Here is a 17,500-nt window from a genome sequence, read left to right as displayed (position 1 = left end):
AGCGGTTATATGGAGCAATAGGAGGAGTTATAGGGAGAGGTTATATGGGGCAATAGGAGGAGTTATAGGGAGCGGTTATATGGGGCAATAGGAGGAGTTATAGGGAGCGGTTATATGGGGTAATAGGAGGAGTTATAGGGAGAGGTTATATGGAGCAATAGGGGAAGTTATAGGGAGCGGTTATATGGGGCAATAGGAGGAGTTATAGGGAGGGGTTATATGGGGTAATAGGAGGAGTTATAGGGAGGGGTTATATGGAGCAATAGGAGGAGTTATAGGGAGAGGTTATATGGGGTAATAGGAGCAGATATAGGGAGCGGTTATATGGGGCAATAGGTGGAGTTATAGGGAGCGGTTATATGGAGCAATAGGAGACGTTATAGGGAGAGGTTATATGCAGCAATAGGAGGAGTTATAGGGAGAGGTTATATGGAGCAATAGGAGGAGTTATAGGGAGCGGTTATATGCAGCAATAGGAGGAGTTATAGGGAGCGGTTATATGGAGCAATAGGAGGAGTTATAGGGAGCGGTTATATGGAGCAATAGGAGGAGTTATAGGGAGGGGTTATATGCAGCAATAGGAGGAGTTATAGGGAGAGGTTATATGGGGCAATAGGAGGAGTTATAGGGAGAGGTTATATGGAGCAATAGGAGGAGTTATAGGCAGCGGTTATATGGGGCAATAGGAGGACTTATAGGGAGAGGTTATATGGGGCAATAGGAGGAGTAATAGGGAGCGGTTATATGGAGCAATAGGAGGAGTTATAGGGAGAGGTTATATGGGGTAATAGGAGCAGATATAGGGAGCGGTTATATGGGGCAATAGGAGGAGTTATAGGGAGAGGTTATATGGGGCAATAGGAGGAGTTATAGGGAGGGGTTATATGGAGCAATAGGAGGAGTTATAGGGAGGGGTTATATGGAGCAATAGGAGGAGTTATAGGGAGGGGTTATATGGAGCAATAGGAGGAGTTATAGGGAGCGGTTATATGGAGCAATAGGAGGAGTTATAGGGAGCGGTTATATGGAGCAATAGGAGGAGTTATAGGGAGAGGTTATATGGGGCAATAGGAGCAGTTATAGGGAGAGGTTATATGCAGCAATAGGAGGAGTTATAGGGAGCGGTTATATGGAGCAATAGGAGGAGTTATAGGGAGGGGTTATATGGAGCAATAGGAGGAGTTATAGGGAGGGGTTATATGGAGCAATAGGAGGAGTTATAGGGAGCGGTTATATGGAGCAATAGGAGGAGTTATAGGGAGCGGTTATATGGAGCAATAGGAGGAGTTATAGGGAGAGGTTATATGCAGCAATAGGAGGAGTTATAGGGAGCGGTTATATGGAGCAATAGGAGGAGTTATAGGGAGAGGTTATATGGGGCAATAGGAGGAGTTATAGGGAGCGGTTATATGGGGCAATAGGAGGAGTTATAGGGAGCGGTTATATGGGGTAATAGGAGGAGTTATAGGGAGAGGTTATATGGAGCAATAGGGGGAGTTATAGGGAGCGGTTATATGGGGCAATAGGAGGAGTTATAGGGAGGGGTTATATGGGGTAATAGGAGGAGTTATAGGGAGGGGTTATATGGAGCAATAGGAGGAGTTATAGGGAGAGGTTATATGGGGTAATAGGAGCAGATATAGGGAGCGGTTATATGGGGCAATAGGTGGAGTTATAGGGAGCGGTTATATGGAGCAATAGGAGGCGTTATAGGGAGAGGTTATATGCAGCAATAGGAGGAGTTATAGGGAGAGGTTATATGGAGCAATAGGAGGAGTTATAGGGAGCGGTTATATGCAGCAATAGGAGGAGTTATAGGGAGCGGTTATATGGAGCAATAGGAGGAGTTATAGGGAGCGGTTATATGGAGCAATAGGAGGAGTTATAGGGAGGGGTTATATGCAGCAATAGGAGGAGTTATAGGGAGAGGTTATATGGGGCAATAGGAGGAGTTATAGGGAGAGGTTATATGGAGCAATAGGAGGAGTTATAGGCAGCGGTTATATGGGGCAATAGGAGGACTTATAGGGAGAGGTTATATGGGGCAATAGGAGGAGTTATAGGGAGCGGTTATATGGAGCAATAGGAGGAGTTATAGGGAGAGGTTATATGGGGTAATAGGAGCAGATATAGGGAGCGGTTATATGGGGCAATAGGAGGAGTTATAGGGAGAGGTTATATGGGGCAATAGGAGGAGTTATAGGGAGGGGTTATATGGAGCAATAGGAGGAGTTATAGGGAGGGGTTATATGGAGCAATAGGAGGAGTTATAGGGAGGGGTTATATGGAGCAATAGGAGGAGTTATAGGGAGCGGTTATATGGAGCAATAGGAGGAGTTATAGGGAGCGGTTATATGGAGCAATAGGAGGAGTTATAGGGAGAGGTTATATGGGGCAATAGGAGCAGTTATAGGGAGAGGTTATATGCAGCAATAGGAGGAGTTATAGGGAGCGGTTATATGGAGCAATAGGAGGAGTTATAGGGAGGGGTTATATGGAGCAATAGGAGGAGTTATAGGGAGGGGTTATATGGAGCAATAGGAGGAGTTATAGGGAGCGGTTATATGGAGCAATAGGAGGAGTTATAGGGAGCGGTTATATGGAGCAATAGGAGGAGTTATAGGGAGAGGTTATATGCAGCAATAGGAGGAGTTATAGGGAGCGGTTATATGGAGCAATAGGAGGAGTTATAGGGAGAGGTTATATGGGGCAATAGGAGGAGTTATAGGGAGCGGTTATATGGGGCAATAGGAGGAGTTATAGGGAGCGGTTATATGGGGTAATAGGAGGAGTTATAGGGAGAGGTTATATGGAGCAATAGGGGAAGTTATAGGGAGCGGTTATATGGGGCAATAGGAGGAGTTATAGGGAGGGGTTATATGGGGTAATAGGAGGAGTTATAGGGAGGGGTTATATGGAGCAATAGGAGGAGTTATAGGGAGAGGTTATATGGGGTAATAGGAGCAGATATAGGGAGCGGTTATATGGGGCAATAGGTGGAGTTATAGGGAGAGGTTATATGGAGCAATAGGAGGAGTTATAGGGAGCGGTTATATGCAGCAATAGGAGGAGTTATAGGGAGCGGTTATATGGAGCAATAGGAGGAGTTATAGGGAGCGGTTATATGGAGCAATAGGAGGAGTTATAGGGAGGGGTTATATGCAGCAATAGGAGGAGTTATAGGGAGAGGTTATATGGGGCAATAGGAGGAGTTATAGGGAGAGGTTATATGGAGCAATAGGAGGAGTTATAGGCAGCGGTTATATGGGGCAATAGGAGGACTTATAGGGAGAGGTTATATGGGGCAATAGGAGGAGTAATAGGGAGCGGTTATATGGAGCAATAGGAGGAGTTATAGGGAGAGGTTATATGGGGTAATAGGAGCAGATATAGGGAGCGGTTATATGGGGCAATAGGAGGAGTTATAGGGAGAGGTTATATGGGGCAATAGGAGGAGTTATAGGGAGGGGTTATATGGAGCAATAGGAGGAGTTATAGGGAGGGGTTATATGGAGCAATAGGAGGAGTTATAGGGAGGGGTTATATGGAGCAATAGGAGGAGTTATAGGGAGCGGTTATATGGAGCAATAGGAGGAGTTATAGGGAGCGGTTATATGGAGCAATAGGAGGAGTTATAGGGAGAGGTTATATGGGGCAATAGGAGCAGTTATAGGGAGAGGTTATATGCAGCAATAGGAGGAGTTATAGGGAGCGGTTATATGGAGCAATAGGAGGAGTTATAGGGAGGGGTTATATGGAGCAATAGGAGGAGTTATAGGGAGGGGTTATATGGAGCAATAGGAGGAGTTATAGGGAGCGGTTATATGGAGCAATAGGAGGAGTTATAGGGAGCGGTTATATGGAGCAATAGGAGGAGTTATAGGGAGAGGTTATATGCAGCAATAGGAGGAGTTATAGGGAGCGGTTATATGGAGCAATAGGAGGAGTTATAGGGAGAGGTTATATGGGGCAATAGGAGGAGTTATAGGGAGCGGTTATATGGGGCAATAGGAGGAGTTATAGGGAGCGGTTATATGGGGTAATAGGAGGAGTTATAGGGAGAGGTTATATGGAGCAATAGGGGGAGTTATAGGGAGCGGTTATATGGGGCAATAGGAGGAGTTATTGGGAGGGGTTATATGGGGTAATAGGAGGAGTTATAGGGAGGGGTTATATGGAGCAATAGGAGGAGTTATAGGGAGAGGTTATATGGGGTAATAGGAGCAGATATAGGGAGCGGTTATATGGGGCAATAGGTGGAGTTATAGGGAGCGGTTATATGGAGCAATAGGAGGCGTTATAGGGAGAGGTTATATGCAGCAATAGGAGGAGTTATAGGGAGAGGTTATATGGAGCAATAGGAGGAGTTATAGGGAGCGGTTATATGCAGCAATAGGAGGAGTTATAGGGAGCGGTTATATGGAGCAATAGGAGGAGTTATAGGGAGCGGTTATATGGAGCAATAGGAGGAGTTATAGGGAGGGGTTATATGCAGCAATAGGAGGAGTTATAGGGAGAGGTTATATGGGGCAATAGGAGGAGTTATAGGGAGAGGTTATATGGAGCAATAGGAGGAGTTATAGGCAGCGGTTATATGGGGCAATAGGAGGACTTATAGGGAGAGGTTATATGGGGCAATAGGAGGAGTTATAGGGAGCGGTTATATGGAGCAATAGGAGGAGTTATAGGGAGAGGTTATATGGGGTAATAGGAGCAGATATAGGGAGCGGTTATATGGGGCAATAGGAGGAGTTATAGGGAGAGGTTATATGGGGCAATAGGAGGAGTTATAGGGAGGGGTTATATGGAGCAATAGGAGGAGTTATAGGGAGGGGTTATATGGAGCAATAGGAGGAGTTATAGGGAGGGGTTATATGGAGCAATAGGAGGAGTTATAGGGAGCGGTTATATGGAGCAATAGGAGGAGTTATAGGGAGCGGTTATATGGAGCAATAGGAGGAGTTATAGGGAGAGGTTATATGGGGCAATAGGAGCAGTTATAGGGAGAGGTTATATGCAGCAATAGGAGGAGTTATAGGGAGCGGTTATATGGAGCAATAGGAGGAGTTATAGGGAGGGGTTATATGGAGCAATAGGAGGAGTTATAGGGAGGGGTTATATGGAGCAATAGGAGGAGTTATAGGGAGCGGTTATATGGAGCAATAGGAGGAGTTATAGGGAGCGGTTATATGGAGCAATAGGAGGAGTTATAGGGAGAGGTTATATGCAGCAATAGGAGGAGTTATAGGGAGCGGTTATATGGAGCAATAGGAGGAGTTATAGGGAGAGGTTATATGGAGCAATAGGAGGAGTTATAGGGAGAGGTTATATGGAGCAATAGGGGGAGTTATAGGGAGCGGTTATATGGGGCAATAGGAGGAGTTATAGGGAGGGGTTATATGGGGTAATAGGAGGAGTTATAGGGAGGGGTTATATGGAGCAATAGGAGGAGTTATAGGGAGAGGTTATATGGGGTAATAGGAGCAGATATAGGGAGCGGTTATATGGGGCAATAGGAGGAGTTATAGGGAGCGGTTATATGGGGCAATAGGAGGAGTTATAGGGAGAGGTTATATGGAGCAATAGGAGGAGATATAGGGAGAGGTTATATGGGGCAATAGGAGGAGTTATAGGGAGCGGTTATATGGGGCAATAGGAGGAGTTATAGGGAGCGGTTATATGGAGCAATAGGAGGTGTTATAGGGAGAGGTTATATGGAGCAATAGGAGGAGTTATAGGGAGAGGTTATATGCAGCAATAGGTGGAGTTATAGGGAGCGGTTATATGGGGCAATAGGAGGAGTTATAGGGAGGGGTTATATGGAGCAATAGGAGGCGTTATAGGGAGCGGTTATATGGGGCAATAGGAGGAGTTATAGGGAGAGGTTATATGGAGCAATAGGAGAAGTTATAGGGAGCGGTTATATGCAGCAATAGGAGGAGTTATAGGGAGAGGTTATATGGAGCAATAGGAGGAGTTATAGGGAGAGGTTATATGGAGCAATAGGGGGAGTTATAGGGAGAGGTTATATGGAGCAATAGGAGGAGTTATAGGGAGGGGTTATATGGAGCAATAGGAGGAGTTATAGGGAGCGGTTATATGGAGCAATAGGAGGAGTTATAGGGAGCGGTTATATGGAGCAATAGGAGGAGTTATAGGGAGAGGTTATATGCAGCAATAGGAGGAGTTATAGGGAGCGGTTATATGGAGCAATAGGAGGAGTTATAGGGAGAGGTTATATGGAGCAATAGGAGGAGTTATAGGGAGAGGTTATATGGAGCAATAGGGGGGAGTTATAGGGAGCGGTTATATGGGGCAATAGGAGGAGTTATAGGGAGGGGTTATATGGGGTAATAGGAGGAGTTATAGGGAGGGGTTATATGGAGCAATAGGAGGAGTTATAGGGAGAGGTTATATGGGGTAATAGGAGCAGATATAGGGAGCGGTTATATGGGGCAATAGGAGGAGTTATAGGGAGCGGTTATATGGGGTAATAGGAGGAGTTATAGGGAGAGGTTATATGGGGCAATAGGAGGAGTTATAGGGAGCGGTTATATGGGGTAATAGGAGGAGTTATAGGGAGAGGTTATATGGGGCAATAGGAGGAGTTATAGGGAGAGGTTATATGGAGCAATAGGAGGAGTTATAGGGAGCGGTTATATGGAGCAATAGGAGGAGTTATAGGGAGAGGTTATATGGAGCAATAGGGGGAGTTATAGGGAGCGGTTATATGGGGCAATAGGAGGAGTTATAGGGAGGGGTTATATGGAGCAATAGGAGGAGTTATAGGGAGCGGTTATATGGAGCAATAGGAGGAGTTATAGGGAGCGGTTATATGGAGCAATAGGAGGAGTTATAGGGAGAGGTTATATGGGGCAATAGGAGGAGTTATAGGGAGAGGTTATATGATGCAATAGGAGGAGTTATAGGGAGCGGTTATATGGAGCAATAGGAGGAGTTATAGGGAGCGGTTATATGGGGTAATAGGAGGAGTTATAGGGAGAGGTTATATGGGGCAATAGGAGGAGTTATAGGGAGAGGTTATATGGAGCAATAGGAGGAGTTATAGGGAGCGGTTATATGGGGCAATAGGAGGAGTTATAGGGAGAGGTTATATGGTGCAATAGGAGGAGTTATAGGGAGAGGTTATATGGGGCAATAGGAGGAGTTATAGGGAGCGGTTATATGGGGCAATAGGAGGAGTTATAGGGAAAGGTTATATGCAGCAATAGGAGGAGTTATAGGGAGCGGTTATATGGGGCAATAGGAGGAGTTATAGGGAGCGGTTATATGGGGTAATAGGAGGAGTTATAGGGAGCGGTTATATGGAGCAATAGGAGGAGTTATAGGGAAAGGTTATATGCAGCAATAGGAGGAGATATAGGGAGAGGTTATATGGGGCAATAGGAGGAGTTATAGGGAGCGGTTATATGGGGTAATAGGAGGAGTTATAGGGAGAGGTTATATGGGGTAATAGGAGGAGTTATAGGGAGCGGTTATATGGAGCAATAGGAGGGGTTATAGGGAGGGGTTATATGGAGCAATAGGAGGAGTTATAGGCAGCGGTTATATGGGGTAATAGGAGGAGTTATAGGGAGCGGTTATATGGGGTAATAGGAGGAGTTATAGGGAGCGGTTATATGGGGTAATAGGAGGAGTTATAGGGAGCGGTTATATGGAGCAATAGGAGGGGTTATAGGGAGGGGTTATATGGAGCAAAAGGAGGGGTTATAGGGAGAGGTTATATGGGGCAATAGGAGGGGTTATAGGGAGAGGTTATATGGAGCAATAGTAGGAGTTATAGGGAGAGGTTATATGGGGCAATAGGAGGAGTTATAGGGAGAGGTTATATGGAGCAATATGAGGAGTTATAGGGAGAGGTTATATGGAGCAATAGGAGGTGTTATAGGGAGATGTTATATGGAGCAATAGGAGGAGTTATAGGGAGAGGTTATATGGGGCAATAGGAGGAGTTATAGGGAGAGGTTATATGGAGCAATATGAGGAGTTATAGGGAGCGGTTATATGGAGCAATAGGAGGAGTTATAGGGAGCGGTTATATGGGGCAATAGGAGGAGTTATAGGGAGAGGTTATATGGAGCAATAGGAGGAGTTATAGGGAGCGGTTATATGGGGCAATAGGAGGAGTTACAGGGAGAGGTTATATGGGGCAATAGGAGGAGTTATAGGGAGAGGTTATATGGAGCAATAGGAGGAGATATAGGGAGAGGTTATATGGAGCAATAGGAGGAGTTATAGGGAGAGGTTATATGGGTCAATAGGAGGAGTTATAGGGAGAGGTTATATGCAGAAGTAGGAGGAGTTATAGGGAGAGGTTATATGGAGCAATAGGAGGAGTTATAGGGAGCGGTTATATGGAGCAATAGGAGGAGTTATAGGGAGCGGTTATATGGAGCAATAGGAGGCGTTATAGGGAGGGGTTATATGGAGTAATAGGAGGAGTTATAGGGAGAGGTTATATGGAGTAATAAGAGTTATAGGGAGAGGTTATATGGAGTAATAAGAGTTATAGGGAGAGGTTATATGGAGCAATAGGAGGAGTTATAGGGAGAGGTTATATGGAGCAATAGGGGGAGTTATAGGGAGAGGTTATATGGAGCAATAGGAGGAGTTATAGGGAGAGGTTATATGGAGAAATAGGAGGAGTTATAGGGAGCGGTTATATGGAGCAATAGGAGGAGTTATAGGGAGCGGTTATATGGAGCAATAGGAGGAGTTATAGGGAGCGGTTATATGGAGCAATAGGAGGAGTTATAGGGAGAGGTTATATGGAGCAATAGGAGGAGTTATAGGGAGCGGTTATATGGAGCAATAGGAAGAGTTACAGGAGGGGTTATATGGGGCAATAGGAGGAGTTATAGGGAGCGGTTATATGGAGCAATAGGAGGCGTTATAGGGAGGGGTTATATGGAGTAATAGGAGGAGTTATAGGGAGAGGTTATATGGAGTAATAAGAGTTATAGGGAGAGGTTATATGGAGTAATAAGAGTTATAGGGAGAGGTTATATGGAGCAATAGGAGGAGTTATAGGGAGAGGTTATATGGGGCAATAGGAGGAGTTATAGGGAGAGGTTATATGGAGCAATAGGGGGAGTTATAGGGAGAGGTTATATGGAGCAATAGGAGGAGTTATAGGGAGAGGTTATATGGAGAAATAGGAGGAGTTATAGGGAGCGGTTATATGGAGCAATAGGAGGAGTTATAGGGAGAGGTTATATGGAGCAATAGGAGGCGTTATAGGGAGAGGTTATATGGTGCTATAGGAGGCGTTATAGGGAGGGGTTATATGGAGTAATAGGAGTTATAGGGAGAGGTTATATGGAGCAATAGGGGGAGTTATAGGGAAAGGTTATATGGAGCAATAGGGGGAGTTATAGGGAGCGGTTATATGGAATAATAGGAGAAGTTATAGGGAGGGGTTATATGGAGCAATAGGAGGAGTTATAGGGAGAGGTTATATGGAGCAATAGGAGGAGTTATAGGGAGAGGTTATATGGAGCAATAGGAGGAGTTATAGGGAGGGGTTATATGTAATAGGAGGAGTTATACAGAGCGGTTACATGAAGTAATAGGGAGAGGTTATATGGAACAATAGGAGTTAGACAACACATTACATTTCTGTGTATTTCGAAAATATAGTACAGACAAGACAGTGACCGAGGTCACGTGAGTCCCTTGTTAGCTCGCACTCATGGTGCAATAATAATAATAAATGGGGGATATAGTGATCCTCAGAGAAGCCTCGCTTGCGCCAATCACCCACAAATAATGGGGTTATATGGCGATTGGGACGTCTAACCTGTGAAAAATAAAAATAATAAATATTTTATTGGAATACTAATACGCCGAAACAAGTGATAGTAAGTATGTATAAGTGGTATTAAAATAGGATTACAATGAATCCCCAAACTGGGAGGTGCTAGGGGGAGAAATGGTAGTGGGGATGGTAGTGGCAATATAACGTATAAATGCGTAATAAACGCTAATGCCACACACAAGTTATACCCTCTAGTGTAACTACCAGGTGGTGAGGTGGTATATAGTAAATACACAGTGTGAGCACAATATATATCACTCACTGTAACCTCACTTATAGGTAGAAATAATGGTATACATAAACACAGTACCCTCTATGTAACTAATACCCATATAAGCGAGAAATACCACCGTCCACCTCTTGCAGCAGCTAAGTGTGGATAGTATATACAGCAGGCTAAGTGTGGATAGTATATACAGCAGGCTAAGTGTGGATAGTATATACAGCAGGCTAAGTGTGGATAGTATATACAGCAGGCTAAGTGTGGATAGTATATACAGCAGGCTAAGTGTGGATAGTATATACAGCAGGCTAAGTGTGGATAGTATATACAGCAGGCTAAGTGTGCAAAATAAGCACTGATACTACTGGGTTGCAAACCAGACCATAAGATTGTATGAGCTATAAATACCAGTGTATGGCTGTGAATAGCAATGGGTAATACAACCGTAACTGCTGCCAAGGTGAAGACTCCTAGCACCAACCCTCATGCGGACGCCACCGGCGTGACGTCACAGGACCCCGACGCACGTTTCGTGTCACGAGACACTTCAGGGGGGGATTTTCCCTATGCACCTGGTGCTTATTCTATAATTGTTATTTATTTGGAATTGAGCATTATCTGTGTTTGTATTTTGAAAATATACATGAATGTACATGATTAATGTTTGTGTGGTGCATTGGAGGCCCCGAACTGCCCATTAAATTGGAATGATTTAATTTGCAAAAAAGAAATGACTGTGTAAAGGGCTGGGGGTTAAATCTGCTTTGTGGATCTGCAAACCAATTCCATTATCTAAATATCTCAGAACGGAGTGTCCTCCCTTCAGGAGGGTCAAAGGTCGGAAGCCCTCTTTTCTCCCAGAATTCTTTATCGTCCGTGGCCCCATACTTACCGCACAGGTCAGCAAGATGATCTGTATTTATATTCTTAATCTTCTTAAGAGACAGGTCGCACTGCGGACTGACCCTGGTGGAAATCCTCAGCAGTTGAACTGCCTTAAAGGGCCCGACCCACTGAGGACTAACGCAACCTAATGACAGTGACATTTTTAATGGTGGCCAGACAGAAAACAACCTGTTTTGACAGTCTGTTTGGCTTCCTTAAATGAGCTAACTGTGCTAAGAGCAAAGATTTGGCAGCTTTAATTTATTTTTTTACAAATGTATCACTAGTTGCATTTCTTTGGGGGGTCTCTGCATATGGGGCTGTTTGTCAATCAAGGGTTTTCTTCACCCCTAGACCAAGGTCCTTATCATACACCCAATAAAGATCAATGGCGGGGTATAGAAAGGGGACTTTGTGTCAAACTCTTGTTGAACACCCAGCGACATCCGACAACCGGAGATCAAATCTCTCCCTAGTCTCCGTTCCCGTTTTTACAAAGCAGCTTTAACAAAGGATTAAAAAATACTTTGGGCGTCAGTCACCCAATTGTGACCCCTTAACCCTTTGAGTGCTGGAGGGGTCGTGGTGCCTGAGGTGAAGAGGTCATGTAACCGCGGCAGCCATTTTTGGAGGAAACGGGGTTGATGGATCTTCCTCCGTTTCCTCACTGGGCAGATCGCGTCCTGCGCTCCATGGGACCGCAGGACGCGATCGAAACAGACCGTTTGAGGATAACGTGGTAACTACTGGAGTTTCAGTCCCCGTGATGTAATGATGACGTCCTGGGGCACTCAAATGGTTAAACATGTCACTGCAATCAGTACACTCTGGTCCTAGGAGGGACTGACCCCATAACCCTGTCACTGCCATTATTACACTTTGCCCCTAGGAGGGACTGATCCCTTAACCCTGTCACTGCCATTATTACACTTTGCCCCTAGGAGGGACTGATCCCTTAACCATGTCACTGCCATTAGTACACTTTGCTCCTAGGAGGGACTGTCCCCTTAACCATGTCACTGCCATTAGTACACTTTGCTCCTAGGAGGGACTGTCCCCTTAACCATGTCACTGCCATTATTACACTTTGCCCCTAGGAGGGACTGATCCCTTAACCATGTCACTGCCATTAGTACACTTTGCTCCTAGGAGGGACTGTCCCCTTAACCATGTCACTGCCATTAGTACACTTTGCTCCTAGGAGGGGCTGACCCCTTAACCATGTCACTGCCATTAGTACACTTTGCCCCTAGTAGGGACTGACCCCTTAACCATGTCACTGCCATTAGTACACTTTGCCCCTAGTAGGGACTGACCCCTTAACCATGTCACTGCCATTAGTACACTTTGCCCCTAGTAGGGACTGACCCCTTAAACATGTCACTGCCATTAGTACACTTTGCCCCTAGTAGGGACTGACCCCTTAAACATGTCACTGCCATTAGTACACTTTGCCCCTAAGAAGAAGGACTGACCCTTTAGAGAGTCAGTCCCATGTGAGACAAAGAGATGAACGTATGCACCCACCTGGAAAAGCAGTGGGGACAGTGTTGTACAGGCGGTCCTCGCTGTCCGTTATTCACGGAAACACCTTCTCCGATGTGGGAGCAGATTCTTCCGCCGCTCACCGCCGTGGATTCACATTGGATCCGCAATCCCACGGTGGTTAGCGGGACGGATTCCGGCGGATCGCCGAGGGCCGCCCGTACTGCTGAAATGGCTCGGTGAGACTGGGGTTAATACGCTGCACGTGTCCGTCCTTCCACAGTTTCACGGCCACTTGTTCCAGCAGACGGAGGAAATGGACGGAAAGCACGAGATCCTCCTGCGGGTGAGAGGCCCCCGTCTATCTTATCTATCTTATCTATCTTATCTATCTTAGCTATCTTATCTATCTTATCTATCTACATTTGCCTGTATGTTTCAAAGCAATTGTGGGTCAAAGGTAAAAAAAAATAGACGTATGAAAAGGAAATTCATGCTTTTTTTTTTACATTTGTATTACTGTTTTTTTAACTTGGGTTTGAAGCAGGGATTCTCCTGAGTTGAACCCCATTTAATGTACGCTCCGGGGGACCCCCTGCTTCCCGAGATACAGACGGCCGAATAAGAATACAATGCTCGTGTACATATTTATTTTTCACATTTTTTTGTGTGTATGTGAAATGGCATCAGCGCGCGCGCACCCGCCCTTTACTGTGACGCGGGCGGTGACATCCCTTGTGTCTTTTTAAGATGTCAGTGGATGTTTTGACATTGTGTCAAAATTGACATTGTGTCAAGTTGTGTTTGTGTGTGTGTGTGTGTGTGTGTGTGTGTGTGTGTGTGTGTGTGTGTGTGTATATGTATGTAGAGATATTGAGACAAACAGATACGGAGGCAGACAGGTGTACTGTATACCACTCTAACTTAGTGTGTGTGTGTGTGTGTGTGTGTGTGTATGTATGTATGTGTGTGTGTGTGTGTGTGTGTGTGTGTGTGTGTGTGTGTGTATGTATATATATATATATCTTATACTATATTAGTGAAAGCACTGTATGCCTGCCTGCCTGCCTGCATGCATGCATGCCAGCCTGCCTGCTGGATGTCCGGTGTCCCTAGGGGAAATCTCATTGGTCCCTTGGGCCGCCCCCGCACACCTCTCATTGGCCTGAGGCGGAGTGACGGCCCAAAGGACACACAGGGACACAAGCACACACACAGGGACACACACACACACAGGGACACACACACACACACACACACACACACACGGACACACACACGGACACACACACGGACACACACACACACAGTAGGGGGGGGGGTGTACATTAGCAGCATTGTATAACCCGGGGGGGGGGGGGGCTCACATACCCGCCTCCTCCTCCCCGAAATCAGCCTCCACACCCGCGCGCACGTCCTCCTCTCCCCGTGTCTCCCGCGCTTTCAAACCCCCCCCCCCCCCCCCCGGCGCCGCTACAGTGAGCGGAGGAGCGAGTGCCCGGGACACAGCGGGGGGAGCGGCCACAACAAGCTGCCTCCCGCCTCAGTTCCACGTGGGAGCGGCCGGACGGGTGAGTGAGCGGCCTTCACCCACCCCTCACCCCCCTTCAAATCACCTCCCCTCCACCCCCCCCACCCCCCCGGCGCCGCTACAGTCAGCGGAGCGAGCGAGCGCCCGGGACACAGCGGGGGAGCGGCCACAACAAGCTGCCTCCCGCCTCAGATCCACGTGGGAGCGGCCGGACGGGTGTGTGAGCGGCCTTCACCCACCCCTCACCCCCCTTCAAATCACCTCCCCTCCACCCCCCCCCCCCCCCCCCCCGGCGCTGCTACAGTCAGCGGAGCGAGCGAGCGCCCGGGACACAGCGGGGGAGCGGCCACAACAAGCTGCCTCCCGCCTCAGATCCACGTGGGAGCGGCCAGACGGGTGAGGGAGCTGCCGGACGGGTGAGTGAGCGGCCGGACGGGTGAGGGAGCGGCCTTCACCTCCCCTCACCCCCCTTCACCTCCCCTCACCCCCCTTCACCTCCCCTCACCCACCCCTCACCTCCCCTCACTCCACCCCTCACCTCCCCTCACTCCACTTCCCTTCCCTTCCACCTCCCTCCACCCCCCCTTCACCTCCCCTCCACCCCCCCTTCACCTCCACCCCCCTTCACCCCCCACCTCCCCTTCACCCCCCACCTCCCTTCACCCCCCCCCACCCCCCCTTCACCTCCCCTCCACCCCCCCCTTCACCTCCCCTCCACCCCCCCCTTCACCTCCCCTCCACCTCCCCTCCACTCCCCCCCCTCACCTACCCTCCACCCCCCCCCCTTCACCTCCCCTTCACCTCCCCTCCACCCCCCTTCACCTCCCCTCCACCCCCACCCTTCACCTCCCCTCCACCCCCACCCTTCACCTCCCCTTCACCCCCCCTTCACCTTCCCTTCACTCCCCCCTTACAACCTCCCACCACCTCCTCACCACCTCCACCCCCCCTTCCCACCTCCCCCACCCCCCTTCCCAACTCCCCACCACCTCCCCCCCTTCCCCCCCCCCCTTCCCACCCCCCCCCCCCTTCCACCTCCCCTTCCCCCCACCCCCCTCCTTCCCACCTCCCCTTCCCCCTCCCCCCCACCCCCCCCTCCCTTCCCACCACCTCCCCCCCACCCCCCCCCCCTTCCCACCACCCCCCCCCTTCCCTGAGGCGGAGTCACGGGCCAAAGGACACACAGGGACACAGACACACACACACACACACACGTAGACACACACACACACACGTAGACACACACACACACACACAGACGTAGACACACACACACGTATACACACACACACACGTATACACACACACGTAGACACAAACACACACACGTAGACACACACACACATAGACACACACGTAGACACACACGTACACACACACACACACACGTACACACACGCACGTAGACACACACACACGTACACGTAGACACACACACATGTACACGTAGACACACACACACATGTACACGTAGACACGTACACACACACACACACACACACACATGTACACGTACACACACACACACACATGTACACGTAGACACGTACACACACACACATGTACACGTATACTCACACACATGTACACGTACACACACACACATGGAGACATACACACACACACATGGAGACATACACACACACACATGGAGACATACACACACACATGTACACATACACACACACGTATACACTCACACACGTATACACTCACACACGTATACACACAGGTATACATACACATAATGTATACACACACACACATGTATACACACACACACATGTATACACACACATGTATACACACACATGTATACACACACATGTATACACACACACACATGTATACACACACACACACATGTATACACACACACATGTATACACACACACACACACGTGTATACACACACACACGTGTATACACACACACATGTGTATACACACACACATGTGTACACACACATGTGTACACACACACACACATGTGTACACACACATGTGTATACACACACATGTATATACACACACATGTATATACACACACATGTATACACACACACATGTATACACACATACACATGTATACACACATACACATGTATACACACACACACACACACACACACACACACACTTATACACACACACACATACAATGTATACACACAAACATGTATACACACACCCAAACATGTATACACGTGTATACACACACATGTGTATACACACACACAATATATACATACACACAATGTATACACACACATGTGTATACACACACGTGTATACACACACACACATGTGTATACACACACGTGTATACACACACACACGTGTATACACACACGTGTATACACACACACGTGTATACACACACATGTGTATACACACATACGTGTATACACACACACGTGTATACACACACACGTACACATACACACACACACACATGTATACACACACACACATACAATGTATACACACAAACATGTATACACACACACACCCCAGCACCACCACATCAGCACACCGGTATCCCATGCCCCCCCAGCACACTGGCATTCTCGCCTCCCCACCATTCCCAGCCCCCATCAACACCATCAGCACCCACACATCGCCACCTTTGCACCTCCCCCATCGGCACACCCACATCCGCACCCCCACATCAGCACCAAACCCTCCCAAATCAGCACACCAATACAATCACCATCAGTACAGCCACAGCAGCACTACACCGCACATGGGCCGCGTGGACCACTCCCCACCCAAATGCCACACCCACACCACAAACATCCCGGGCAACGCCGGGGCTCTCAGCTAGTGTATATATATATATATATATATATATATATATATATATATATATATATATATATAATGTATACATACATACATACGTAGGTGTGTGTATATGTGTATATACACTATAAGGAGCAGAATTCCAGCACACAGGTCTGCAATCAGTGACAGGCTTGGTTTATTAAGATAAGATCAACGTTTATATTGATAAAGGTTCCAGCGGGGACTGAAACATTGATCTTATCTTAATAACCAAACCTGTCACTGATTGCAGACCTGTGTGCTGGAATTCTGCTCCTTATAGTGTGTATATATATACACCTATACATATATACACACACCTACGTATGTACGTATGTATGTATGTATGTATGTATATATACACATTATATATATATATATATATATATATATATATATATATATATATATATATATATATATATATACTAGCTGAGAGCCCCGGCGTTGCCCGGGATGTTTGTGGTGTGGGTGTGGCATTTGGGTGGGGAGTGGTCCACGCGGCCCATGTGCGGTGGTAGTGCTGCTGTGGCTGTACTGATGGTGATTGTATTGGTGTGCTGATTTGGGAGGGTTTGGTGCTGATGTGGGGGTGCGGATGTGGGTGTGCCGATGGGGGAGGTGCAAAGGTGGCGATGTGTGGGTGCTGATGGTGTTGATGGGGGCTGGGAATGGTGGGGAGGCGAGAATGCCAGTGTGCTGGGGGGGCATGG

The 17,500-nt window shown here is 47.3% G+C and overlaps 1 protein-coding gene across 2 annotated transcripts in view; it reads left to right on the top strand.

Moving 5' to 3' along the window:
- Positions 1-17,500, top strand: part of DEAF1 (DEAF1 transcription factor) — a 46,647-nt gene that overhangs the window by 24,210 nt on the left and 4,937 nt on the right. For both annotated transcript variants that reach the window (XM_075566814.1, XM_075566813.1), the window contains exon 10: positions 12,715-12,777. In XM_075566814.1, coding sequence (XP_075422929.1) covers positions 12,715-12,777 — 63 coding nt within the window. The remainder of the gene's footprint in view (positions 1-12,714; positions 12,778-17,500) is intronic.

The sequence above is a fragment of the Ascaphus truei genome, chromosome 12 (assembly GCF_040206685.1).
Source record: "Ascaphus truei isolate aAscTru1 chromosome 12, aAscTru1.hap1, whole genome shotgun sequence".
NCBI lineage: Eukaryota > Metazoa > Chordata > Amphibia > Anura > Ascaphidae > Ascaphus > Ascaphus truei.
Note: the sequence above shows the minus strand (reverse complement) of the source record. Positions and strands in the feature narration are given on the sequence as shown.